Here is a 27,720-nt window from a genome sequence, read left to right as displayed (position 1 = left end):
TACAGCATCTCATGTCTGTTGTTACTCCTGTGTCTATAGTAGCGAAACCTTAAAGCCTTGCATATTTAATGATGTAAATGTTTGATTAGCTCCTTAGTTCCAACAATACTTTTTAATTTAGAAAGTAACAGAAAATTAACTACAAACTGACTTAAATTTGTATGCAATGAGGGAGATTTTGTCCCAAGGAAGAAACTCAGATCCTATTGTCAAATGTATGCCTGGCACAAGAGTAGCAATACCTGACAACAACTGTGCATACACTTAGCAGCTCCTTTATAATCTATGTGATTTGAGCATGATTTACCCCAATCATGGAGCTATTAAGGATACATTTCCTATTTCAAAAACCTGCAGAAGAGTAAACAATTCTAACCAATTGTCTTAAGAAATTTGAGAAGCTCCCCACCCCTGCTTCTTAAAAAGTGCCATCACTGACTTAAAGAAGATATTTCAACTAGTATAACTTAAATTCTTCTTTATCTTTCCTTGTTAATATACATTCATATTTAAGAGGTTTTTTTTAAATAAAATTACAAATTTGTCCAGGAGTTTTAATTCTTAAAATGCAACGTGCTGCTGCTGTGCTACATATTCTCTATAAGCCAGCGTTCACAATGGCTTCCAAATAATCTGATGCCAATTTTCAGATTTTAGCTCTAGAAGAAAAACCTAGTAAAATAAAGATCCTAGAATGGAATATTCCGTGGAATACAAAATTACAAAATAACTCTACATAGTCTAACCTTTTTGTAATTACATGGCAACAATTTAAAATATTTTATGGCGATGATATTTAGCATCTATTTTTAAAAACACACGGCATGACTTTAGATTAATACAATGCTTTCTGTCTTAAAATAAAAGCAGAATGTTCGAAAACAGCAAATCTTACCACTCATTTCGTTTTTACAGTAGCAGCAGAGAACAAGAAAATCCAACAAGGAAACAGCGTAGTACACGTTAACAGCTTTAATTGGAGAACGGCTTTTTTTTTTTTTTTTTTTTTTTGCAAGGCTGTAAGAGGAAAAGATCCTTTGACCGAGTCACGTGATAGTCATCACGTGACCTGCAGTGACCCAGGAAAGGGCAAGGGGGAAAAAAAAAGCAAACGTTCCCGCTTGCAGCATTTCTGATATAGGGGAAAAAAAAGATTAAATGATTTCTACTGCTGCTGCCCTGAATTTGACCATCTTTCAGACTTCCTTATGAACCAATTCAAAAGCTCATCAAAGTATACTTTTCAGAAATATATATTTGATGTAAAATGATTCTCTTTGTGTTCACTTCAATAACACCACAGGTGCTATCTTCTAATTTTTTACTCATGCAGCCTGCCGCTAATTTTCATTTAGAACATTTGAGATAATATTAATTTAAAAGATTCAGTCTGAAATGTCATTGTATAACGTAATTCTCCATACTCAATCCTTAAGGAATATCCACAATACACAAATAATTGTGTATAGAATATAGGTTTGATAGACATGTGTCTCAAAGGTGGGATTTATGTTTCAGGCTGTTATTTGCCTCTTAAGAGAATAAAGACTACCACTTTCATTATTGGTTTTATTTTCTTTCTGATTTTTTTTAATTTAAGATTTAAATTAAAGTGCAGGTGCTCAGTAGATGGCATTCTTACTCATATCCACGAATCTGAAAAGACAGCCTCAGGTGCAGGTTCAGAGTTCTCTATCCAAGAACAAGTAGAGACCAGAAAGGAGACCAAAGATGTCCAGTTACAACAGGAAAGAATAAGAACTTTTGGAGATCTTTCATTACTTTATGGTGCTATGTAACTTCAGAGGAAATTTATTAACAGCTAACAAAAATATACAGGTAATGATAATGACAGCGGTTTGTAACAAGTTGTACAGTGGAAAGAAAGTGAATTTTGGTATTAAAAGATATATTTTAATAACAGCTTCAGTATTTATTAGCAAGGCAATTTACTGCTCTTCTCTGAAGTCTTAGCTTATTTCAGTGACAAGGTTAATCAACATCATAGCATTGTTGTGAGAATGAAATTAAATAAATTTAAAGTATCAAGTATATTGGTTGATGATACTCAGTAAATAGTTATAATATGTAAAAGTATGATCACCATGTTTTCAAAAATAACCACATAGTGCAGAGTACGTACTAGGCATCATTTGGAGTATTTTACTTGCGTTAACTCACTTAATCCTAACAAGTGAAGTGAGCATCATTTCCAGGTAAGAAAACTGAAGCAGAGTAACATGCCAAGGGCACAAAGCGAGGCAAAGGCAGGATTATCTAATAATAAGGCTATACTTTTCAAAAAGTGTAAACTATGTTCAAAGGCCCCATCTCACACAAAGGTGGAAAACAACTGGCAAAGGATAACCTAGAGAAATAGGTCTCAATAAATATATGTAAGACACCCCAGAGGAGATAAGACAGTAAGGGCCTATTCTTACAAGTGGGGAAAGGTAATTGTTAACTTCAAAATTCCTATGAAAAGGCAGGGTTGCCCTGAAAAATGAGACCAAAGGGTAAGGAGTCTCCTGGTCTCAACAGAATGTACTCATAAACGTTAGACCCAGCCCCCCTGTAAATCTGACCATGTCTCTGATCTTCAGCCGCTAAACAAAAAGCAAGCCTCTGCAGCCCACCTTCTTATTTTGGCTCACATTTGCACACAGCCTGTATTTCTATTTCTTGACTATTTAACTTATCATCTCCTTTCAATCCTTTCCATTATGCTCACTAGAAAGTTTTTTTCCATTATAAATAAATTCTCCTATATCCTCAACCTTTTTACAGAACACTTGTTCCTGTGTTGCCTTGAAATGAAGCATGGATGTCCTGTAGAAAACTTTCCCCAGCATGCCCCAGGAGCAGAGACTTCCTATCCTCTCCTGAAGCAGTGTTGGTAGTCTGCAGATACTCCAAGGCTGCTTCCCTTCACCACTGTTGTTCCTGTTTCATGCTAAAGTTCCTTCTTCCTTGAGATCACGGCATATGTGCATACAACCCAATACCCCTTCTCAATGCTTTAAGGCTGAGTCCTCATTTATTGAGAACTTTGGCGCTGTGATCAATTTTGTTCTCTAACCCAACTCTTGTCCATCAGCATGACTTTAATGTCCAAAATCTAGGCTTAAAATTCCTTGAACTCGTGTCTTTCATTCTATTTTTAGTAACCCATGTTCAAAGATACATCCTGGAGCTTATTACTTAGAACTCCACTATCTCATCTTTGAAATATCAAACTTTCATGTGGCCATCATATCTTTCTTTCATCTCTCCAGTTCTCTTTCTTCTACATTTGTTCTTCATAGTGATCTCCCTTTTCTCCTGATCCAACACTGCCTTCATAGCCTGATTTCCTTTCTCATCCATGTCTTCCTTTGACTTCCCCATCTCCTGAAAATCTCCAAGTTCAATCCGTCTTCTCTTACACCTGAGCTGTAGAAATCAAGCAGTACTCAGACTGGCATGTTTATAAATTTAGTATCTTCAGCCTTAACTCAGCTGTCAGCACTGCTCAGGAATCCTTTCATGAATCTTTCCCTGGTCAATCACTTACACTGTTTTCTAGGATGATTATCAGAGATTCTCGTTACACTTTAAGAGCCCTCCCCAACCTGACTTCAACCATATCTCGAAATTGAACTCTTCACATTATTTGACATGAAACTGAACTCTTGATGTTATGGAACTGAACTCAATATTACATACACACTTTTCTAATTCCTTTCCTCTATTTGCAGAAGAAGCATTGTTCCTTCACTAGATCAAAGGTATCTTTCCTCTTTTACTCTTGATCTGATCCTCCACTTGGACTTGGCTTCACTGGTCATTTCTGTCCTGTCAGGTATTTTTACCTTTTCCTTTGTTCAGTCTCTTTGAACCATTGCATCTGTGCCCATAAACATGGTAAAGTTTCACACATAAACCACGCATATCATCCATCTCTCACTGACACTTTTTTTCTGCCCCATCATACCATCCAGCTACCACTCTTTTCTCAAACTTCTCAAAATTAACAGTAACTCTATTTTCTAACATAACTCTATATAACTCTATTTTCTAACATAACTCTATATAACATTAACTGTATAACATGACTCTTATTTTCTGACCTTACATTCACTTTCACATTTTAAATAAAATTTTGATTATGCAATATTTGATACATACAAAAGAAAATAGTGCAAGTCATTAAAGTGACTGTTTCAAATCCACCATCCAAGCCAAGAAACAGATCATACCAACACTGTTGCATCCATGTGCTCCTTCACCATCTAATTCATCACTTTGTGCCACTCATGTCTCCATTATCCTGAATTTTGAGTTTATTCTTACCTTTCTTTTAAAAATAATTTCCTACAAAAAAATCACATATATCCCTAAACAATATTATGATTTCTAGGACTTATCTATATAGTTTCATATAGCTGTAGTTTCCTCATTTTCATTTATGTTTTTATGTAAATAACTATAATTTGTTTATTCTGTCATTAGCTTTTGGGCTCTTTTCAGTTTCTGTTGTTGTTGGTTTGTTTTTTTTTTTTTTTTTTTTTTTTTGCTTTCATTCACTTAACAAACATATATAGATTATCTACAATGTGCCAGATAGTGTTCTGGGCACTAGAGGAAGAAAATAATAACACGGTAAATAAGTAAATCATATTCAAGTAAATCACAAAGTATATTTGAAAGTGATAAATGCTATAAAATAAAAAAGAGAGGCTGGGTGTGCTGCTTCGCGCCTGTAATGCCAGCACTTTGGGAGGCTGAGGTGGATCACTTGAGCCCGGGAGTTCAAGACTAGACTTGACAACATAGTGAGACCCCGTCTCCATAAAAAATCTCAAAAACTGAGTTGGGTGTGGTGGTGCATGCCTGTGGTCCCAGTTATTCAGGAGGCTGAGGCGGGAATCTTGCTTGAGCCTAGGAAGCTGAGATAACAGCGAGCTGTGATCCTGCCACTGCACTCCAGCCTGGACAACAGAGTGAGACCCCATCTCAAAAGAAACAAATAAAACAGAGTAGGGTAAAAAGGATTTTAAGTACTAAGATAGGCTGATGGTGAGGGGGAAGATTGCATATTGCAATTTAAAATACAGACATCAGTTTAGGTTTCAATGAGAAGGTCACATTTGAACCAAGACTTGAAAGAAGTGTGGGAGTGGGCCATATGGATATCTGAGGGAAGAACATTCTACACAGAGGGAGCAACCAGTGTAAAGGCCCTAAGGGGGAACATGACTGGCATGTTTAAGACTTAACAAGGACACCACTGTCACCAGAGCAGCATGAGTGAAGGGGGAGAAAAGGAGTGAGGTTAGAGTGATTAAGAGGGAAATGAGCTACACTCTGTTAGGCCTCATAGGTTACTGTATGCTTTTACTTTGAGTAAAATAAGAGCCATTGCTGGATTTTAAAACATGATCTAAGTTATATTAAAAAAATTCATCTGACTTATACATATTGCTGGTAAGTATATGGTACAACCATTTTGCAAAACTGGCAATATCTACTAAAGTTGAACATATGCATACTCTATGATCTAGTAATTCTACTTTTAAGTATATGGGCAGTGGAAATGCTTACATATAACACCAACCGAAGGATGTAATTTAGAACATTCATAGCAGTACTAATTTTAATAGCACAAAAGTGGATTAAGCATATTTGGGGATGATCAGGTATTCAGATTTGGACATGTTACGTTAGAAATGTCTATTAGTTATCCAAATGGAGATTTCAACTAGCAGGCAGTTCATTTTACTATTCTGGAGTTCAAGGAAATACTTACCTAGTCTAGAGATACAAATTCCAGAGTCTTTGGTAGATAGGCTTTAAATCCATGAGACTGGATGACATCAACAAAGGAATTAAAGTAGATAGAGAAGACAATCTAATGCTATCTCTTAGAGAGAAGCTTGGATCAGAACACTGCTGCTATCTCTATGTCTCTCAGCTCACATGTGCAAATGTTTCTTTAAGGTATGTACCTAAGAGAGGAAATGCTGTGTCTTAGGGTTTTGTGAATGTTAGTTTTTATAGGATAGTGCCACATAGTTTTCCCGAGTATATTAATTTATATTCCTACCAGCCAGGCATGTATAAGAAGTTCCACTGATTCACATTCCCTCCATTACTTGGTATTTAGATTTTTAAATTTTTGCCAATCTCACTATGATCTTATTTTGCATTACCCAGTCCATGTTTTCCACCTATTCTTCTACTGGGTAGTCTTTTTTAAAAAATAGATTGGGAAGAGTTTTTATGTATTCTGGATACTAATTCCTTACGGTTACATTGGTTGCAAATATACTCTTCCTAGTTTATGACTTATATTTTTCATATATTTTATGATGTACCAAAGTTCTTAATTGTTAATGGAGTCAAATTTACTGATCATTTGATAGTTAGCATTTTGTGTGTCTGTATCCTAAAAAAACTTTCTCTACTCTGTAGTCATGAAGATACTCTCTCTTTATTATTATTTTTAAGTTTATCCTTTCACATAAGTCTTTAAGTCTTCAAGCATTAATTTTGGGGTAAGGTATGAGAAAAGGATCTGATTCCATTTTAATCCAAATGGATAACCAACTGTCCCAGCATTGTTTCTTGCTCCCTATCCCCTAGTACATGTCTCTTACTTTTTGTGGGCACAATAATGCAATTAAAATTCTTACAGAAGATCTTTTTTTAATAAGAGGATGGTACCTAGAGCAGAGCATCCATTCTACCAAATGACTTGAAATGGAAGTCTCCAAAATCACATTTCTTTTCTTTTCTTTTTTTTTTTCTTTTCTTTTTGAGACGTAGTCTCACTCTGTCACCTGGGCTGGAGTGCAGTGGTGCAATCTCAGCTCACTGCAAGCTCTGCCTCCTGGGTTCACGCCATTCTCCTGCCTCAGCATCCTGAGTAGCTGGGACTACAGGCGCCCGCCACCATGCCTGCCTAATTTTTTGTATTTTTAGTAGAGATGGGATTTCAGTGTTAGCCAGGATGGTATGGATCTCCTGACCTCGTGATCCACCCGCCTCGGCCTCCCAAAGTACTGGGATTACAGGCATGAGCCACTGTGCCCGGCCCCAAAATCACATTGCAACCCACCATAATCAGGCTTTTGTCCAGCCTACTCTACTGAAACTGCACTGGCAAAAGTCACTGAGATGAAATTCTTACTTACCAAATCCAATGAACATTGCTAACAACTCTCTTAAATATTCTTCCTTAACATCTGAAATATTAGTTTCTCCTAGTTTCCTTTCTACCTCCTGATCATACTTTTTCAATTTCTTTAATGGCTTCTTGTCTTCTGTTCTTCCTTAAGTGTTTATTTTCCTGGGAGTTTTGCTCTTGGTCCACTTCCCTTATTCTACATGATCTCTCAGGATGATCTTATTTACTACTCTCATGAAAGATTATCATTCTGTATCTCATCCAGACTTTTTCTTGAGCTCTAGATCTATAATACTTAATTTACATAAAACTCAAAACCAGTTATTTTTTCCATCAATAGTCATTCCGTCTCTGTGTTTCCCATGATAAGTTAATCTTAAGCCAGAAATGTGAGAATAATCCTAGACTCTATTTTCCCCCTCATCTCAATTTCCACATCATCTATTTGGAAGTTCTGACAGTTTTATCTCCTAAATATCTCTCAAATCCATGTTCTCTTCTACTCCACTGCTATTGCCTTAGCAGCACTAGGCTCTTTCTAGAACTATTCCAGTATTCTCCTAATGGGTCTCCTTGCCCCCAGTCCCTAGCAATTGATACATCTCTCACACTAATGCTAACCTGATCTAAAAAACAAATTTCATTGTATCCTCCTCTGCTTATAACCCAGAGACCATTCTGTATTGTGATGAGATGAAGTCCAAATTCTTTACTGTAGCCTACTATGCTTCCACATGAACTGGGTGATGCCACTCAAACTGGTAAAATACCAGTCTATCCTTGTCAATACTGTGTGAACCACATTTCTTTTCACTGGGATCAAAATGTCTTCAAATGGAATTTTGTTACTATTTTGCTATTTTATCATTCATTTTATTATAATTTGTTATAGCCTAAACATAAGGCAGCATAAGGTAGTGATGAAGAACATGGACTCAGCTAGCCCATCTAATTCTAATGACAGCTTATAGCTGTGAGACCTTTCAAGTTACTTAACCTCTTTGTATCTTAGTTTTCTCACATGTAAATTGGAAATAATTATTCTATTTCAGAGATATTATGCAGATTAAATAAGTTCATATTTGTACAGCACTTAGAACAGTGTTTGGTACACAGTAAGTGCTTAAGCAATGTCACCTAAGCACAGTGCTAGTGCTTGTACTGACAAGCCTACCTGAAAATCAATAGTTCAGGAATGGTAGTTAATATGTTAAAATATTATGAAGAAATCCAAACAACTGCTATGACATGCCATGCTATTAAGATAGCTCTCTGCAAAATATCTGAGATAATATTACAAAAATAAGCAGGTACATTTTTAAGTTTGCTAAAATTATCATATAATTAAACAAGAATGGGAAAATGAAAAATATGCTGGTCACTGCATAATGCATTCCTATAAACTGTAATCTCCTCAATGCATCCTCTGTGTTTATTCCTATAGAAAAATTGTTTGACGCATATACTCAAATTAATGAGGTCTTTAGGAAACAAAAAATACATGCATCCTGTATTGTCCTCACTATAACCAAAAGGTCCTTGAATGTAGTGACCACGTCACTAACACTGAGGATGAGAACTCTGTGGCAAATGGGAGAATAGTAAGGGTATGAAGTTAAGTCTTGTTAAGTTTTCTTAGAAGGGTTCTGAAGGTAGGAGTCAATATCGCCTAAAGCACACAAAAAGCACTGACATTTGGATGGAAAACCCAACACTATTATGCCCTAAGTATCTGCTAGTTACATATAATAAAGCAAAATGTACCTATATTTATCTCACTGAAACTATTGTGAAGAAAGATCCTAAACTGTTTCTAGTAAGTAAGGGATATTATATGGAAAACAATCAGTGAATTAGTAGCTCAACCCATTCCAAAAGACAATTTAAGGTGATTTAAGATATATGTAGCACCAAAACCAAACCAAAACACAAGCCATGATAAATTGAAGAAAAGGGAAAATTAATATAGAAAAAACAATAAGAATAAAGAGTAAGCTTAAAAAAATCAAGAAAAAAAAAGCTAGGCTTGCTTCATGCCTGTAATCCCAGCATTTGGGGAGGCTGAGGTGGGAGGAATGCTTAAGCCCAAGAGTTAGAGACCAGCCTGGGCAAAATAGTGAGATAAATAAATACATAAAAATTTAAAAAGGAGGAAGGCTAGTCTTATGCTCTTACTAGAGGATGAGCAATAAAAGCTCTCTGCTTTGTGTAAGCTGAAACATGATTAAAATCAGGTACCAAGGACCACGCTGTTAAGTTGGTTAAGTTAGTTCTTCCCTTCTGCAGTTTAAGTATTGCCCACACTGCCATACAACATGATTCCAATGATTTGGCTTAAAAAAAAAAAAAAACAAAAAACACTAAAGCAGGTATAGTCCAAGATGACTTCTACCATATATAAAATTCAGTGAAGCATCCATAAATGTCCAACTTTTAGCAACATGTCCTCCAATATAGTTGCAAAATGAACAGCTACAACAGATGAATCAGTTGATTTGCAGAAAGAGATTGTCAGCTATGAGGCAAATTAAAAGAAGAGTTGATTTTGATTTTTTTTTTCCTGGCAAACCAGATCAGCTGTTTATTAAGGCTGCTGTTAGATTATAATAATCAGGGTCATTTGCATGTCCAAATATTTAAAAGGTAGACTCGTTCAGCTAAACAAAGAGTGGTTTCAGGTCACTAAGATATAAAAGGATGGGATGTGAGGTACACTCTTTTACTCTTCTACCTATTTTTATCTGATATTTCAAAAGACTGACTCTGACCCTGACTCTGATTCTTGTGGCAGTATTAAAGTGCAGGTTCTGAATAAGCATCTAAATAATATGTGTTAAACTCATGCAGCTTAGAGCTTAATTGACACATGTCCACAGAGTTGAGGGACCAAGGAAAGATCAATGAAATCTGCAACTAACCAGGTACTCCATGGGAAGGAGTCTATTGCCAGGGAGTGACTGACAATGAAATAAGCAAATAGTCTTAAGGGAGATAAGGGGAGTGAAGAATTAGAAACTATAATTTTGTCCTTGGGCACAAATCAAACCTTGTTTCTTCTCCTTTTAACTGTTTCTCATTTTCTCACCCAGGTTTTACCTCTTATCCCGTTCAGAGGCCTTAATCAACCTGCATATCTCACCAGATAGTCGCTGATTTCTTTCTCTATAATTTTCCCCTTTACTTATACTAAGATGTCGATTCAACAAAAGTTTTACTTTACATTATACATGCTAATAGGAAAGCAATGTGAGGATCAGTCTAAGGCCAAATATATTTTGGATTGATTTGAGGGGTGAGGGTGCCTGGATAAGGTTAGGAGGTTAGATATTAACCAGAAAATGGTCAATACAGAAGTTATCTGTGTTCTAAGTTAGTATTTCCCAAACATTTGGATTTATGTGCCAGCAAAATTTCAAAACAAATTCTGGGGACTCATTAACCAGCTTTTCATTAGGCCAAGTAAAGACATTAAAAGTTAAGAAGAAATTAAGAACGGATAGAAAGAAGTCTATCCTATATTGTCACATCAATTCATAAAAAGAGGATACTGTAACTTCAAACATTATAAAAGATTTAACTTCAGAATTTTTAAAAAGTCTTAAGTAAATAAATTTAACTTAATGAAAAACCACTATTATCTTTATTATTCCCATTTCCTAGACTGATGAAATGTCCCTACATCTATGGAAAAGGGTTTGGGAATAACGCTTAGCAGTAAGAGGGATAGGGATTTATCTTTCAGGCTGGCTGAGCTCTGGTGACAGGAAGAAGGAGGAAACAGAGCAGAGGTAGGATAATTATATTATCATCATCCAATCAGGAACACTTCTGAAAGTGAAAAAGGGGGCTAAAAATCATTAAAAATACATCATTTGGTATGTTTCTTTATTGACTGATATATTTTAATTACACTGAGGGAGATAAAGTTCTAACAAAATCTATCGAAAAATAAAATGCTTTATTAAAAAACATATGCAAGTACATTAAAGAGCATTTAAAGGTATTCTTCATATTGAGTATCTGAATATTGGAGTAATATAAACAGAACAATTATTCTTAGTATATATGTATTTTAATTTCTTAGCTATACCTGTCTTTAATTCCTTATCACTGGTATTTAATTGAAAAATTTCTTCTTTCAAATAGTCATCCTAATTTTTAAAATAAAATTGCTTACAATGTTGTATTTTATGGTTTATAAACTTAAAGCTGCTGATACCTTCAATTGACTCTTTTTTGTAATATTTTAAGACTACAACATTTATATTAAGAAAAACTGTTTCTAAGGTGCTATCTGGTAAGCCGGGAGCATATCTGCTAAGTGGAGGATACTCTCAGTTCTATTTTTTGTTTCTTATTGAGATGTGTAAATACTTCAAATATTTTTACAATATTAAGTACTATAAAAACGTTAAATATTTTTACAAATCTCACTGAATCGTCTTTATTTTTCTTCTGCATGTTTCACCAAATTTAGACCTTGTTTTTGAGCTCATTACTGCTGAGAGAGTTTACTGCAAGATAAAGAAGTACTGCCAAGTAACAGTTATACACAATACAATAAGTGATAAAGATCATTCAAGCTATTTTTTATATATTCAGTGGCATAAATATTTAATTTCCTCATATTTATTTATTTAACCTATATGCTTCCCACTGGTCCTTCCACTTGGTGCCCTGGTGACACCAAGTGGCCAGCAAAGACAGCAGCATCAAATACTTCTGCCACTACCACCAGGAAACTGAAAGGAGTTAGTTCCCAGTCCTTTAAATCTAAGCACACTTTCACTTACTGTTAATTAAGACTTGCTTCTGGCAAGGGTCAGGAAGAGAGAATGATTTATTTTGGGTTGTCTAAGATTTAACCACAAGTTTAAAGTGAAAAAGAGACGGATGAGCTACTTACTAGAGATCAAGGCGGAAGCTGGAAATTCAAAATGGTGGTCAACCAAATCTATCACAACTTATTTTAATGAACTACTAATAATATTGTTTTAAAAATGATAAATCCAAGACAAATGTCATACCAGTTAGATATCAAGATGAGGCAAAAACCAGAACTGTCTTAGACAAATTGGGATATAAGGTCCCCTTACTAATAAGGAATGCTTATTTATTAAGGCTATGAAACACCTAGCAACATTTATTCATATAAGGCAGGCAATTAGTGTAAGCCTTGATCTAGGAACTCACCAAATTGGTGAGTCAGAACTTGGGAACAGAATAAGGAAGTTACAGAAGAAAGAGAAAAGATCAAGGTCATTATTCATGCTTAGATGTTTAGAGACCTTTCTTTTCCTTGGAAATTTATTATTCTTTTTAAAGTTTGGATAAAGCAGAATGCTTAAATTAGGGGCCTAAGTATGATTCAGAATCGTGGATAATTTCATTATCTGTGTACAAGTAACTGAAAATTTCTATGATTAGATTTGCAGCACAATTAGATGTATCAGTGATAAACACTAAGTAGAGTACATTTGAAGAATGACTTATGGTTAGAATCTACCTTTAGCACTAAATTGAACTGCATATAAATAGAAAACTTGAAGGAGATGTGTTTACCAAGCACCTGTTTCTAAACAAGAAATTATTTTTAGTGCACTTGTTTAGAAAGCTGCAGAGGCTGTGATATTAATGTCCATGAATGCAGCAGGTTGTGAACATTACTATTTTTAGTATCAGCCTAATATGAACAATGATGAATCATTCTTTTGTTATTTTAGTAGGAAGGAGCACTTAGGATTTACTGCAGCACATTAGGTTAACTATGCCTCAATAACTGAACACCCACACTTTGACATCACACAGGCAGTGATATGGATCAGTGACGCAAATCCTGTCAGGATCAAACATTAAGGCCACAGACTGAAAAAAACTGCTCAAGTGACAAAGCAGGCTAGTCATCTACCATGCAGACTGCATTAAATCAGTACTGCTAGTGTCAAAAAGGGTTGTGCTAGGTTCTCTTTTTACATAATAGCTAAACTTTTTTATTTTAATTATAGATTGCCCATACAACAGAATCTATATGTTAGTTTCCTCACAGCTTCTGTGCTTTAAGGTCTGGGCCCTTAGGAACATGTCTTAAGGTTCTACTAGCCATCTGAATTATCTGTAAAAAGGCTTCTGTATCTAGGCTTTTTAGACTATCTTCTGCAGATATGTTGCCATTTATTAAGCATTTTATATAATATGCTGTGCTTGACAAAATATCACTTTGATTCAGATTTGGAGCACTACACTATGGCCTTACAATTTACTGTAATTTCAGGGTCTTCTTCCCAATAGTCACTTCTTCTTTGGGCCTATAATTTTAAAACTTTATTAGTCTTTTCGGGCATCAAAATATCAATTTTTTAATGGTTACAGCTGGATGGCTTATGAGTAATCATATGTATAAGGTTTCGAAATATATTATCCCTGAATTAAACACACCCACACCTAATTGGAAATCTTCTCTTCTATAAAAGGAACAGAACTTACCCCTGGAGGCTTGGCACAGAATGTTCACATCCTGCTGTAGGTTCTCCCAAAAAGAAACTAGGCCTGTACACTTAAAGCATTACCCTTCCTGTTAGTTTATATTGTAAGACTGGCACTTCCCAGGGGAACTGGAAAACCAAACAGAGATCAAAGCTGGAGGCACATCTAATAACCTTTCATTCTGTCATCATTACTCTGACATAGACTAACATGAAAACATGCCAAGGGCCTTTTCCCATACCCTCATGCTTTTGCTTTGGTGGCGTTTCCTCAACCAGTGTTGTTTCTTAAGAAAAAGTGTTTAAAAAAAAAATGTAAAAAAGCAAGGTCTTTCCCTCATTCTAAGTTTTTTTTTTTTTAACTGCTAATCATCTAAAAGAAATATTTGGAAAATATAAAAACTGCTGAGACAGTTGTTCTCATAGTTCTTCTTGTCTGTGAAATTTGTAAATCATCCTAGTTTCTTCTCACCCTCCACACTGAGCTTCCAGGTCTCATTCTTATTACTATAGTTTTAGTTATCCCCTGCTTAAAATCCTTCAATGGTTCCCTTTCCTTTCAGAATGAAATGTGAAATCTCTAGCGTGGCATATAATGGTATTTGCAAAGTAGCATATATTTTTAGTCTCATTTTCAGATACTCTCCCATGCAGTCTCTTCTCCAAGCTACCTCTCTAATCACAGTTTTTCCGTTTCCTCTATCTGTGTGTGCTTGGGCTTTGCACATGCTGTTCCTTCTGTCTCGAAGATATTTTTCTATTTATTTTTTTCTTCTGGCTAACTTCTACTTCTTCAAGCATCATATTTTCCTAAGCACTCAATGACTTCCCTATGCTTGCTCAGGTATTCCTACCCTGGCCTCCCACATAAACTCCATCATAGCACTTAGCATGGCCTTCTTTGTTTTAACTGTGGGTTACTTTTCTGTCTGTCATACTAGGCTGTGAGGCAAGGCCTAAGTCTTTCAAATAACTGTCAAGAATGAGTTGTCCCTCAGGACATGAAAAGGCACTTAAAACAAATTCTCTCTCTAGGGAAAAGAGCACACATTAGTGACTGTGTTTTCTGTGTTCTAGCAAGTGGCTGAATACAGAAGACTGGACACAAAAGAAGTGAGAAACTTCAGCACATTAAGACTAAAAATAATATTAAAATATTGAAATATGATGGTATTTTACTGTAATGATGAAAGGATTTTCCAAAAATATCGAAGGATTACATGATAAAGCAGAAGGGAATGTCAAAGACAGAACTCTGTTAAACCATAAAGAATGGAAACTGGATTTGATTAAAATTCATTCTTTAAAAGTGAATGAACATCTTCAAACAATGGTATCACATGGGTTTTGGGATCAGAGAGTCCAATGCTAACTCTACTCAACTCTGGTAGAGTCATAATTTTAACCTCTGGAGCCATAGAGAAAATAACATACCTGTAAAGAAATCCTGTCCTGCAACCATTATGTTATTTTGTGATTCTTATGGTTAATGGTGACATGTTTGGATGCACTTTAATCAAAGACCATAACCACAGTCAGGAGCACAAGTCACACTTCTCTAGATACAGGAAGAAACTTTCTGAAAAATGAAATTATGCTTAGTGTTTGTTGCCATAACAGAGGAAAACTTAGAGAATGAATCCTAGATAAGTTGGAGGAGAATGATTTTTCTATCTCTATATATCTAGGTAGTGTCTAAAAATCACATCGAACATGCTGCCATACAAACAAAGGAACCAGGAAAGATCTTTTCTGTTTCCTAGAACATTTTCTGCAGATGGTACAAAAGCATGTAAATGACAGTAGATAAATTCACGGTAGTTTCTTTATAACGTTATATAAGTATTCTCTGGACATCCTAGCCTCATCTCAGGTATGCTCCTGGAAAAAAATTACAAAGGTTTGCCCCTGGGTTAGAATGCTTAATTAGTACTTCCCTGAATCAAAAAATGTGGTAGAAGTTACTACAAGGCTAAACTAAGGTAAATCTCTGTGTTTGTGATTCAGTTGTCCTTCTCACCAGGATATCCTTCTAATGAAGCTAACTTTGGAGAGTATGGTTTTTATTCTTAATAAGGAAGGTGACCTTTCTAGACATTCTTTCATAGTGTTAAGAAAATAAATCCTCAAGGTATAAAGATTCTCTACCTTGAGTTTCCTTTATATTTTATTTTATTTTCTTAGGCTAGTCAAGTGAAGCAGTGGGAGTGGAAAGGAAACAAATCCATAACGGGATGTGATCAATTAATTGTAAACACCACTGCATTTGGACCAGCGGGTTTCTTATCTATCCCGAGTGGCAGAATCCTTTAAGCCAGTTCTATATTATGATATGAAATTTAGACATTTCTTTTCTTCTACTCCCTTGATTTTTAGAAAACTGATGGACTATAATGATGTATTGATAACCTTCATATGTCTGATTTTTTAGTTTTTACTAGTTTAAAAATCCACTTATCTGCACCAAAAACACCATGGTATCTCACTTTCCTGAATGAGCTTAGGGTCTTAATTTAAAAAAATATATATACATTTTTAAATAAAGTTGGACTAAACAATTTAAAAGGGGTTAAAACTTCACTTGTATAATTATTTATGAAATTCATGTTGACATTATCAAATTATATGTAAAGTATAAAGAAGAAAAACCTCCTATAATCCTACCATATACTTGGAGGAAATGTGCCACAATTATTTTCCATGGATCTGTATTTTCCATGCAAAAGTAATGTTTTTTCTTATTACAAAAGAGTTAATTTTGTTGAAATCCTTAATAATATATATCAAATAAATGGTCCTGATTAAAGCAAACACCTAATTAATAAAACTTTTTAATCTTCCATTTTTGAGAGAAAAAGAATAGAGGCGGCTCACCCTGTAAGTGTCCTCTTGGAAGTATTTTCTAGTCCCTGGATTGGTTTGAATGCTCTTGCTATATGCTTCCATAGTGCCTTTTCTTTTTCTTTTTCAATCACAACACTTCTCTCACTTCATCGAATTCCTTAAATCTTCTTTCCTAGGAAACTGTAAACTTCATGGGAGTCAGGGATACAGTCTATGTTGCTTATCACTACATCTCCAGTGTTTTGGAATAGTGATTGCAAATATTAGGTTAAGAATTATTTACATAAAGTAATGGGTTTAAAAAGCAACCCCCAGGCCATATTCTAATCTAGATTCAACTCTGTCTTCTACATAATCTACAACTATATAGTACAATCAGTATTATTAATACTTACAATGATTTAGGGCACTGAAAGACTGAATTATTTTCAGTATATTCTGCTTACCATGGCTGAATTTGTTATTCTATAAATATTTTCAGTAAAATGAGTTGGAAAAGCCTTCTGGTTTTCAGTTAATCAGAAAGGTATTTTACAAGGACACTCTGTGCTTAGGTTAACGTTTAAAGCACACACTTTTTACGCCTATTGTTATTAACTCTAATAATATCATCTTTAGCAAAAATATCTTAAAACCAATTGATGAAGATTTCTTTCCAAAAAAGTAGAATCAAATGATATTAGTCACCCCACCCCACCTCTGCCATTTAGGGTAATCAAAATTAAGGTATTTCTTAGGTATAAATGAAGAAAGAGCCTTTTTCAAACTCTCATACTCAGTGTTTTGTTTAATATAAAATCTGTATCGTTCACTCTTTAAAATTATTTCAGTGAAATCACTCCTCAAAACAGAGGATTAGTAAAGGAAATAAAACATGTTCTCTCAATGCTCTGAGGAAAAACTACATCTTGCAATTAAAACCAAGAGACTCTGTTTGCCCCAGCATCATGCCATATAAATCATGTAAAGCTAAATGGCACTTTTTGATAGAGATAGTCTTGAGGTTCAAAGATAAATTTATGAGTAGAGTATTTGGTATAATAATTTGGTTTCAGCATTCAATTTTGAAATATATTAAATATTTCAGGAAGCAAGTACACGGTTTGGAGGAACTAATCATTGTTGGACTATGAGTAGAGCACCATCTTAGGTACTCTATGTTTGAGAAGTTACTGTAAGGTAACTGTTAGAAGTATGCACTCTGCAGCCAGACTGCCTGAGTTCAGGTCGCAGCTGAGTCATTCAGTAACTGGTAACTACAGGTGAATTAATAACCTGTGTCTCAATTTCTTCATATATAAAATGAAGATAATAGTTAGCTGAAAGGGTTGCTGGGAGGACTGAATAGGTTAATCACATGTAGAGTGTTTACAACACTAACTGGTACAGGGATCGTTCGATAACCATTAGCTAATATATATGCTAATTAAATAACAAAGTCATTTTCTCTCCCTTTTTTCATTACTTGAGGATCTATAAGGCAATATCTGTGCAATTAGAAATGACTAAGTGCTGAAATAAAGACAATTCTATTGTTATATGCCTAAAATAAGTAAAGAAACATTTACTGAATTTCTATATGTATGGGGCAGTTGTAAGTGCTACAGGGAGGAGAGCAGAGGGGAATGTAGCCTACAAAGAGTATACTACCACTGTATCATGGTTTTGTATCATAAATCAGTTGAGAAAGGCTGATGTGGGCCTACACATCTGTATGTTTAAACTCCCCAGTTGATTCTAAGATATCTTGGTGCAGGTAAAAATTATTCTTTAGAAATCAAAAAGACTTTCATTTGGGTTCTAGATCCACCAATAACTAGGTATGAGGCTTTTTATGAATCTCAGGTTCCTCTCTTAAGATTTAAAGTTGATTAATGCAATCAATGCATACAACACAATCTTGGCAGACAATGAGCACCTAATTACATTATTAAAGATGGACTCTAAGAAAAAAAAGACAAATAACAATATAGACCAATAAACAACATGCCAGATTAGAGATATAAGCCTGACAATATATATATTACAAGAAATTAAGGAGCACTTTTTTTTTTTAACATTGGAGTGGTCAGAAAGAGTCTCAAAATAGATGTAACTAGTATTGGGTTTTGAAGGGCTGGAAAGATTCAGAAAGCTCTCACCTGTATGTATGCATGCTCCTGCGTGATTTTTATAAGAAGGAACAATGTGAACAAAGGTATGAAGGAGGTGTGATGATTAATACTGAGTGTCAACTTGATTGGATTGAAGGATACAAAGTACTGATCCTGGGTATGTCTGTGAGGGTTGCCAAAGGATTTGAGTTAGTGGGCTGGGAAAGGCAGACCCAACCTTAATCTGGATGGGCACAACCTAATCAGCTGCCAGTACCGCTAGAAGATAAGAAGGCAGAAAAATGGAAAAAGAGAGACTGTTGAGACATTCCTCCTAAGGTGAAGGATAAGTTGCTGCATTTGGCCCCTCCTACAACCAAGAAAGAGGCACAATGCCTAGTGGGCCTAACTGGATTTTGGAGGCAACACATTCCTCATCTGGGTGTGTTACTTCAGCCCATTTATCGAGTGACCTGAAAGGCTGCCAGTTTAAGTGGGTTCCAGAACAGGAGAAAGCTCTGCAACGGGTCCAGGCTGCTGTGCAAGCTGCTCTGTCACTTGGGGCATATGACCCAGCAGATCCAATGGTGCTTGAGGTGTCAGTGGCAGATAGGGATGCTGTTTGGAGCCTTTGGCAGGCCCCCATAGGTGAATCACAGCAAAGACCTCTAGGATTTTGGGGCAAGGCCCTGCCATCTTCTGCAGATAACTACTCTCCTTTGGAGAGACAGCTCTTGGCCTGTTACTGGGCTTTGGTGGAAACTGAATATTTGACTATGGGTCATCAAGTCACCATGTGACCTAACTGCCCATCATGAACTGGGTGCTTTCTGACCCATCTAGCCATAAAGTGGTTCATGCATGGCAGCATTCCATCATCAAATGGAAGTGATCGAGCTCGAGCAGGTCTTGCAGGCACAAGTAAGTTACATGAGGAAGTGGCTCAAATGCCCATAGTCTCCACTCCTGCCACCCTGCCTTCTCTCCCCCAGCCTGCACCTATGGCCTCATGGAGAGTTCCCTATGATCAGTTGACACAGTAAGAGAAGATAGGGCCTGGTTCACAAATGGATCTGCGTGATATGCAGGCATCATCCAAAAGTGAACAGCTGCAGCACTACAGTCCCTTTCTAGGACATTCTTGAAGGACAACAGTGAAGGGAAATCTTCCCAGTGGGCAGAACTTCAAGCAGTGCAACTGGTTGTGTACTCTGCATGGAAGTAGAAATGGCCAGATGTGTGATTACATACAGATTCATGGGCTGTACCCAATGGTCTGGCTGGATGGTCAGGGACTTTATTCCTCTGAGCATCTTTAAGAGAGTTGTTTTAAAGTCTCTGTTTTCTTTCACAGCCCCAGGAGTTTTTTTTTTTTTTTTTTTTTAAGTCTGTATTTAGTAGATCTACCACTGAGTCTTTTTTCATGAACGATTTCTGTTTATTTCTTTTTTTTCCTTTGAATGGGCAATACTTTTCTGTTTCTTTGTACGCCTTGTCATCTTTTTTTGTTGAAAACTGGACATTTAAATCTAATCATGTAGAAACTCTGGAAATCAGTTTCTTCTCTTTCCCCAGAGTTGGCTGTTTTTTGTTATTGTTCTGATTTTTTTATTGTTGTAGACTATCTCTTTGCCAAGGATCAGCCTGAGATGTACATTTAAGGTCTTCTGAGAGCCTATGTCTTTCCCTGAGCATGTATGGTCATTTTCAGTTTTCCCTGTAAAAGCAGATTTGAGACAGAGTCTTGCTATGTTGCCCAGGCTGGAGTGCAACAGCACAAGCATAGCTCACTGCAACCTTGAACTCCTGGGCTCAAGCAATCCTGCTGCCTCAGCCTTCCGAGTAGCTGGGACTACAGGCATGCACCACCATGCCTAATTTTTAAAAAATTTTCAGTAGTAGAGATGAGGTCTCACTGTGTTGTCTTGAACTCCTGGCCTCAAACGATCCTCCTACCTTGGCCTCCCAAAGTGTCGTGATTACAGGCATGAGCCACTGAGCCTGGCCTATGGTACATGTTGACTGGCCTAATCTTTAATGCATGGCTCCCAGACGGGGGAAAACAAAGTGGGGGATAAAAGGGTGTTGTTCTTTAAATCCCCTGGAAGTCACAACAGCCAGGGGGTGGGGTGGGGGGGCACTTACAATAGAGGGTCGTACAATAACAATGGCTGCCCACTTCTTTGTTTGCATGTCTGTGACAGAAGCAGCAGTCAGAGGTCAAAGCACAGACCCCAGTCAGAGGTCAAAGCACAGACCCCAGTCAGAGGTCAAAGCACAGACCCCCGATCTGTGCAATCTCCTGGATGTGTTTGTTTTTTGTTTTGTTTTGTTTTTGAGACGGAGTCTCACTCTGTCACCCAGGCTGGAGTGCAGTGGCGTGATCTTGGCTCACTGCAACTTCCACCTCAAGTGATTCTCCTCTCTCAGCCTCCTGACTAGCTGGGACTACAGGCACATGCCACCATGCCCAGCTAATTTTTGTATATTTTAGTAGAGACAGGGTTTCACCATGTTGGTCAGGCTGGTCTCGAACCCCTGACTTCGTGATCTACCCACCTCAGCCTCCCAAAGTGCTGGGATTACAGGTGTGAGCCAGCGCGTCTGGCCTCTGGGATATGTTCTTAAAGAAAGTGGGCAAATTTCTCATCTCTTTTTCTTCTCCTGCCCTTTTCCATTCTCTTTGGCACATGGACATGGTGGTGAGCCAACCTGGATCATGCATACATTGGCAGCAACCTAGGGATGGCAGGCCAAGGCAAAAGTAACCTAGGCCACTTGTATAACCTATGGAGCAGCACCTCCATACAAGCACTAACTGCCTATCTTTGTACCGTAATTTATGAGAAAAGAAAAAAGTTCATATTATTTGTCTTAGTTTTTTATTGCTGTGTAACAAACAGTGGTTTTAAAAAGTACCCATTCATTAGCTCAGTTTTGTACTTCAGAAGTCTGGGTATGGTGTAACTGGCTTCTCTATTCGGGGTCTCATAAGGCAAAAAAAGAGGTGTGAGCTAGGGTGTATTCTCATCTGGAGGTTGGAGACCTCTTACCAAAAGCTTATGGTTGTGGCAGAATTAAGTTTTGTGATTGCAGGACTGAGGTCCCCATTTCTGGTGGGTAGCCAGGGACCACAGTCAGTTCCCAGAGCCTACCCACATTTCTTGCCATGTGGCCCTTTCCATCTTCAAAGCCAGCAAGAAAACTTTCACTTGCTGACTTCCCTCTCATGCTTCAAATCTCTTCCAGAAAAGCCCTCTTTTCATAAGGACTCACTTGATTAGTGAGGTTTATTCCAGACAATCTCTCTTTCTTAAAAGGCATCTGTACCATGCAATACAATACAACCCAATTGTGAAAGTAACATTCATCATATTCATTGTCCTGGAAATTATGTAGGTTATGTACAACAGAAGGCAACAACACTGGGGGCCATCCTAGAATTTTGCCTACCACATTATTTAAGCTCTGGCTTCAGGTATCTGCTGCTTTAAAAATGGTTTTTGATAAATATAAAAATTTACTAAATTAGTTTTTTAAATTGTGGTAAAATACAGATAAAACTTGCCATTTTAACACATTTTAAGTGTATGGTTCAATATTAGGTACCTTTACATTGTTGTGCAACTATCACCACTATCCAACTCCAGAACATTTTTCATCTTCCAAAACTAAAATTCTGTACCCATTAAATACTAACTCTCCACTCTTCCCTCCCTCTAGTCCCTAGCAACCACTATTCTATTTTCTGTCTCTATGAATTTGACTATTTTGGATACCTCACGTAAGTGGAATCACACAATATTTACCTTTTTGTGACTGATTATTTATTTCACTTAACTGCTACATACTTTTGAAATTAAATTTTAATACACATCAGAAAACACTGCTGTGTGCAGTGCCTCATGCCTGTAATCCTAGCACTTTAGGAGGCCAAGGCAGGAGAATCACTTGAGGCTAGGAGTTCAAGACCAGCCTGGGCAACATAGCGAGACCCTGTCTTTACTTAAAAAAGAAAAAAAAGAAAAAAAGACTGAGAAGGAAGTACTAGTGCAGTCGGAAAAAAAACAGGAGAATACATAAACTGTAGAAGGGCAATCAAGAGAATAGTGTCCAAGAAGAAGGAAATAATACACTGGGTTAAATATACTGGGTTGAACGCTACTGGTTCAAATAATACACTGAGGTCAAGTATGATGAGAAGTGAGAATTGACCACTCATTCTGGCTACACAGAGGTTACTGGTGACCTTGACAAGAGTGTAACAATCATTCAATCTAGAAGTAGTAGTAGTATATGATCATAATAGTTACTACTGTTATGGATTATTTTCCCATAGTATGAGAATTTTGGAGTCAAGCTGAGTGAAATAAAACTGTGCCCAAACATGATCTCTTTGGTGTCAGTTTCCAAGTAATTTCATGATGAAGTGGAACTAAAAAAATATTTTGAGGAAAAACACAGGTAGTAGAAAAAGATTCCCTGTATGTTGTATGTAACTATCTACTGGGATCATTTACTCAATTAACAAATACTTATTGAGTGCCTACATAGTGCCAGGAATAAATTTTATTATAATTGAATGTTTCCTTAATTATTCATATATAAAAGGTTAAAAATGGTTAGATATTAGAAAAATTTGCAATGGTCCATAAAGATAGTATGTCTATTGGGCTAATCTTAACCTAAGCAAATAAGTAATGAAGCTAATGCCAATCAAAGCCTTTAGAAAATTTCATTCTAATAAAAATCTGATCATAGCATTCTAAGGAGAAGCAAATATCTGAGAAATCAAAAGCAGATAGCAACACCTTTCTTCTACAGAAAAATAGGTTTCTAAATTTCTGTTACCTAGAATATAACAACTATTTTTACGTAAAAATAACCGACCGCATAAATGTTCATTTAATTTATAAAACCAACCAACTTCCCCTCTTATAAAAAACAAGTTATCATTTTATTTTACTTACACATATTTATTTTATAATTGGTATTAGATATTCAAAAGGCAGCTTTTAAAATCAAACTAAATGGAAACTGCCTTAGATACATAATTCTTACGAATTAGCTTAAAATCTGCCTAAAATGAAAATCTTCTCTAGCTCTTTTGACTGTAAATTTTTGACTCTTGTAAAACATCCAAATTCATTTTTCTTGTCTTTAAAATGATCTAATCTTTCCATTTTTTCCCTATTCCAATTCAATTTGCTTCTCTAGCCTCCTCATTTCCTAGCTCTTAACTACTATTAGTAAGTGGCTTTTTTCCTAAAAGAGAAAACAGGAAGAGAGAATGGCACACAAAACAAACATTTTATATTCATATTTCTACCTACGTAATAAAATAGCATTTTGTGAGGCCAGCTCAAAAGAAGGCTTAGATCCTTTTATGTCCATTTTAGTCACTAAACGATATCAAAAGTGCCAGAATGCAAGAGGTTTGTGAACATTCATTCAAAAGCTAATATAAGATATTTCACATACTCATCTTTCTGGATCCTAATTTCCTTTTGTCATCAGTCATTAAAAATTTTTTTAATCAATATTTTTGTTGCTTATTTTAATAGCACTCACTAAACTGGCTTAGATTTTATACTTCCAAGAGACTAACTATAACAGTGATATTTTACTTATTAGGAACATGAAGAATTGATGACAACTGAATTTCCCTATATTTTCCTTTCTAACAAAAATATTGCAATTTTCTCTTAAATAAGTCTTATATAACACACTTTCTCTTGAAAAGTAACATTTAATAGCTCTCTGGGACAGCCTGAGACTATTACACAATGTACTTAGAATGAATCATAGTCATTCACTTAAATTGAAATGGGCTGAATTTATGAATGGATGATCTGTTATAATTCATTTTTACAAACATGACTCATTAATGTTTCAAAGCTACTATTTTGAGCGACTCTAATTAAACTGATGTTTTCATATTAAAAGGGGAAGTATAAAGAGTAAATTTTTAAATACAATCATGATTTCCACCAGTATGAAAAATAGTTACCTATGCTTCAAAAAATTTTCTAATGGAAGTTAAGGTTGTTTAAGTAATGTATAAAGAACAAACTTCTCCATGGTTTAGTTTGCTAATTATGAAAAAAGTAAATAGTCATATGGGAATAAAAATCTACTACATGTGGTTTTGACTTGAGTTACTTATAATTTCAGTAGAACTTGGTCTGATTTGCTGTAATGCAAAGTCAGTGGGCAAAAGATAACCAGTGATCTTATAAAAAATTCTTATAATATCAATCTCCATATTATTAAAATACATTTAAGACATGGTATGTAATTAGTATAGTTATGAATATGTAACTATTTGAGAGCTGGTAGAAACTTGTAGAATCTAAATTGCCCTAGCCCACCCTCATTTCAGTATATGCACAATACCGGCCAGAATTTAAGTAAATTACCTACGGCTATAAATTAATAGTATTTTAGGCTTGTGATGAACCTTAAAAGGCATGAACAATCCCCTCAAAAGAAATAAACCATCTTCTATAACACCACCATCAAGTGAAGAGCCAGCAGATGCATTACCACCTACAAAGATAGATGGGAGAGGCTGGGTGCAGTGGCTCATGCCTGTAATCCCAGAACTTTGGGAGGCTGAGGCGGGTGGATCACCTGAGATCAGGAGTTCAAGACCAGCCTGGCCAACATGGTGAAACCTCGTCTCTACAAAAATACAAAAATTAGCCGGGCGTGATGGCAAGTGCCTGTAATCCCAGCTACTTGGGAGGTTGAAGCAGGAGAATCACTTGAACTCAGGAGGCAGAGGTTGCAGTGAGCCGAGATCGGGCCATTGCACTCCAGCCTGGGCAAGACAGTAAGACTCCGTCTCAAGGGGAAAAAAAAAAAAAAAGGATGGATGGGAAACTGATCACTCCTAACCCTCCTTTGACATCTCCGTTTATTACAAAGTTCTTTTTCATGCTAAGCTAAACTCTGTTTTCTTTTAACTTCCACCCATTGGTTCTAGAACCCAGGTCAATTTACTCCCAGACCTGTGCCTTTAATAACACACCATTAATTCTGTCACATAGTCTGTTACTTCTTTAAAGTTTTATTGTGATTATAGGAAGAAATGTTATACGTGTAATATCTCATGCCTACTGTTATAGTAACTGCAGCAAAAGTTGTAGTGACTATGATCTACAACACAATAGACACAACTTCTGATAAATTTCAGAGGTATTTCTAATATCAAAGCCCTGAAGTATCAAGAGTTATGAGGCTGAGGTGTCTCAGAGATTCCAGGATATCAGAGCAGGTTACTAGGAGTCTTACTTGCATGAGGACTCTACATTCCTCTCTCCTCCCCAACAAAGACATCCTGAGAGAAGAGGGCTTTGCTTATGTCTTATGGGCATAAGGATTTACACTAGAACATGAGAGAAGGACAAGGCCAGGAGCTCCAACTTTTGCAAGGCAAATAACTTACCGTGAGGTAACAGAGTTGTGATTAATGGGATAGAGGCTCAGGGTTTATAACTATTTAACAAAATACTGACTTAGTCTAGGGACTTGCTAAAAAATGCTCTGCAAAGGAGATGGCAGGTATTTGAAAAAGGTGACTAATTGCAGGAATGAGGATGGACGTGTGGTTATAATCATCACGATCCCACAGCACAGAAAGGGAGAAAATGGTTACTAACTGGTTGGGACATACCATCCCTTATGTTCAAAAAGACCTGTAATGGCAGGACGAAGCAGGATCAGGTACTTGAGGAAATGAGGTGAGAGTAGAAAAGCAATGAACAGCAGCAGCAATGAAAAAGAAAAGTCAGATAGAGGAGTTGACAATAACTGCCCCCAGAAGCACCGGGGCTGGTTACTTCTTTAATGAGGGGACAGTAGAAGCAAGAAAGGATAAATAAACCCCTACTGGCAGAAAAAGCCATACCAGCAACAATGAGAAGAAAACATCAATAACTCCTGAGAAGCTGTTCTGAGCCACTTGAAACCAAAAGGTTAACAATAGGACTTCTATTCTAGCCTGATCATACTAACTCTAGTAGGTGACGAGGTTCACAATCAACACACTCTAGTATTGTTAATTAGGTTCTTGTCTTCCCAGGCAGCGTGAGGTATGAGAAAACGAAGGTGATACCTCTCAGAAAACTTGAATTCACCTTGATACTTTTTCTACACAAAGAGTCAAATCATAAGAAAATAAGCATAAACCCAGAATTTTTGGTCAAATGATCATTACCCAGGTGATATCTGTGGCTCACCATTTACATATTTAAATCAATATTTTCATATAACTGTATAATCTTAAATGGTGCTCATATTGAAAACTCTGAGGCACTAAAATATCCCCAAGTATGAAAAGTATATTTTTGGTATATAACAGTTGCCAAGGCAAGCAAGTACTGTACACAAATAAAAATATTTTAGCAGTTCTTTTTAACATATTGACAGAATGCCCACTAAGCAAAAGGCATTATTTTAGCACAGATGATAAAAGATGAAACAGGCAATTTCTGTTGTTAAAGAAACAAAATGGAAGATAATACTCCACTTCAGTTAAGTAGGGTTTTTGTACCAAAATAAAGACGGCATTATAGTTCCTGCCCCTATGAGATTCAGAATGTAGTGGAAGTTTCTCTCTCCTCAAGTATTTATTTCACCAGTAGTGGGTATTAATAAATTAACTAGTTGATATACTATTTATAGGTCTACCATGAGCAATAACCATTCACTAGCTCAATTACCTTATGTGCCTGTGCACAGATAGACTTGTTAAATTTAACACGCTCATTCAGAGTCCTCATTCCCAGAAGTAACTAAAGAGAACTCAGTTTAATAAACAGATTATTCTGGAATCAAAGCGTCTTTAGTTACAATAACTGCTGGAATTCACCTAATCACAATTATCTTTCTATGCTGGAATTACTTTTATAATATCACCCAACCAGGGTATGAACACATATGAAGATGGGACACTGTTATAACAAACAACTCCATTTTTATACAGCCATAGCTGTTCTTCCCCGTGTCAAAATCTGCTTCCTTAGCCGGGCATGGTGGTGAATGCAACCGTAATCCCAGCACTTTGGGAGGCCGAGGCGGGTGGATCACGAGGTCAAGAGCTTGAGACCAAGTCGCTGCCCTCTTTTCT

The 27,720-nt window shown here is 36.3% G+C and overlaps 1 protein-coding gene across 3 annotated transcripts in view; it reads right to left on the bottom strand.

The window, feature by feature from the left end:
* Positions 1-27,720, bottom strand: part of FNDC3A (fibronectin type III domain containing 3A) — a 228,056-nt gene that overhangs the window by 92,437 nt on the left and 107,899 nt on the right. The window contains exon 1 of one of the 3 annotated variants that reach the window (XM_003811432.6): positions 896-27,720. The exons of the other annotated variants lie outside the window; for them this stretch is intronic. Coding sequence (XP_003811480.1) covers positions 896-902 — 7 coding nt within the window. The 5' untranslated portion in view covers positions 903-27,720. The remainder of the gene's footprint in view (positions 1-895) is intronic. 3 annotated transcript variants of the gene reach the window in all.

This window comes from Pan paniscus, chromosome 14, assembly GCF_029289425.2.
Source record: "Pan paniscus chromosome 14, NHGRI_mPanPan1-v2.0_pri, whole genome shotgun sequence".
In the NCBI taxonomy this organism is placed as follows: domain Eukaryota; kingdom Metazoa; phylum Chordata; class Mammalia; order Primates; family Hominidae; genus Pan; species Pan paniscus.
This window is presented reverse-complemented; position numbering and strand designations above follow the sequence as displayed.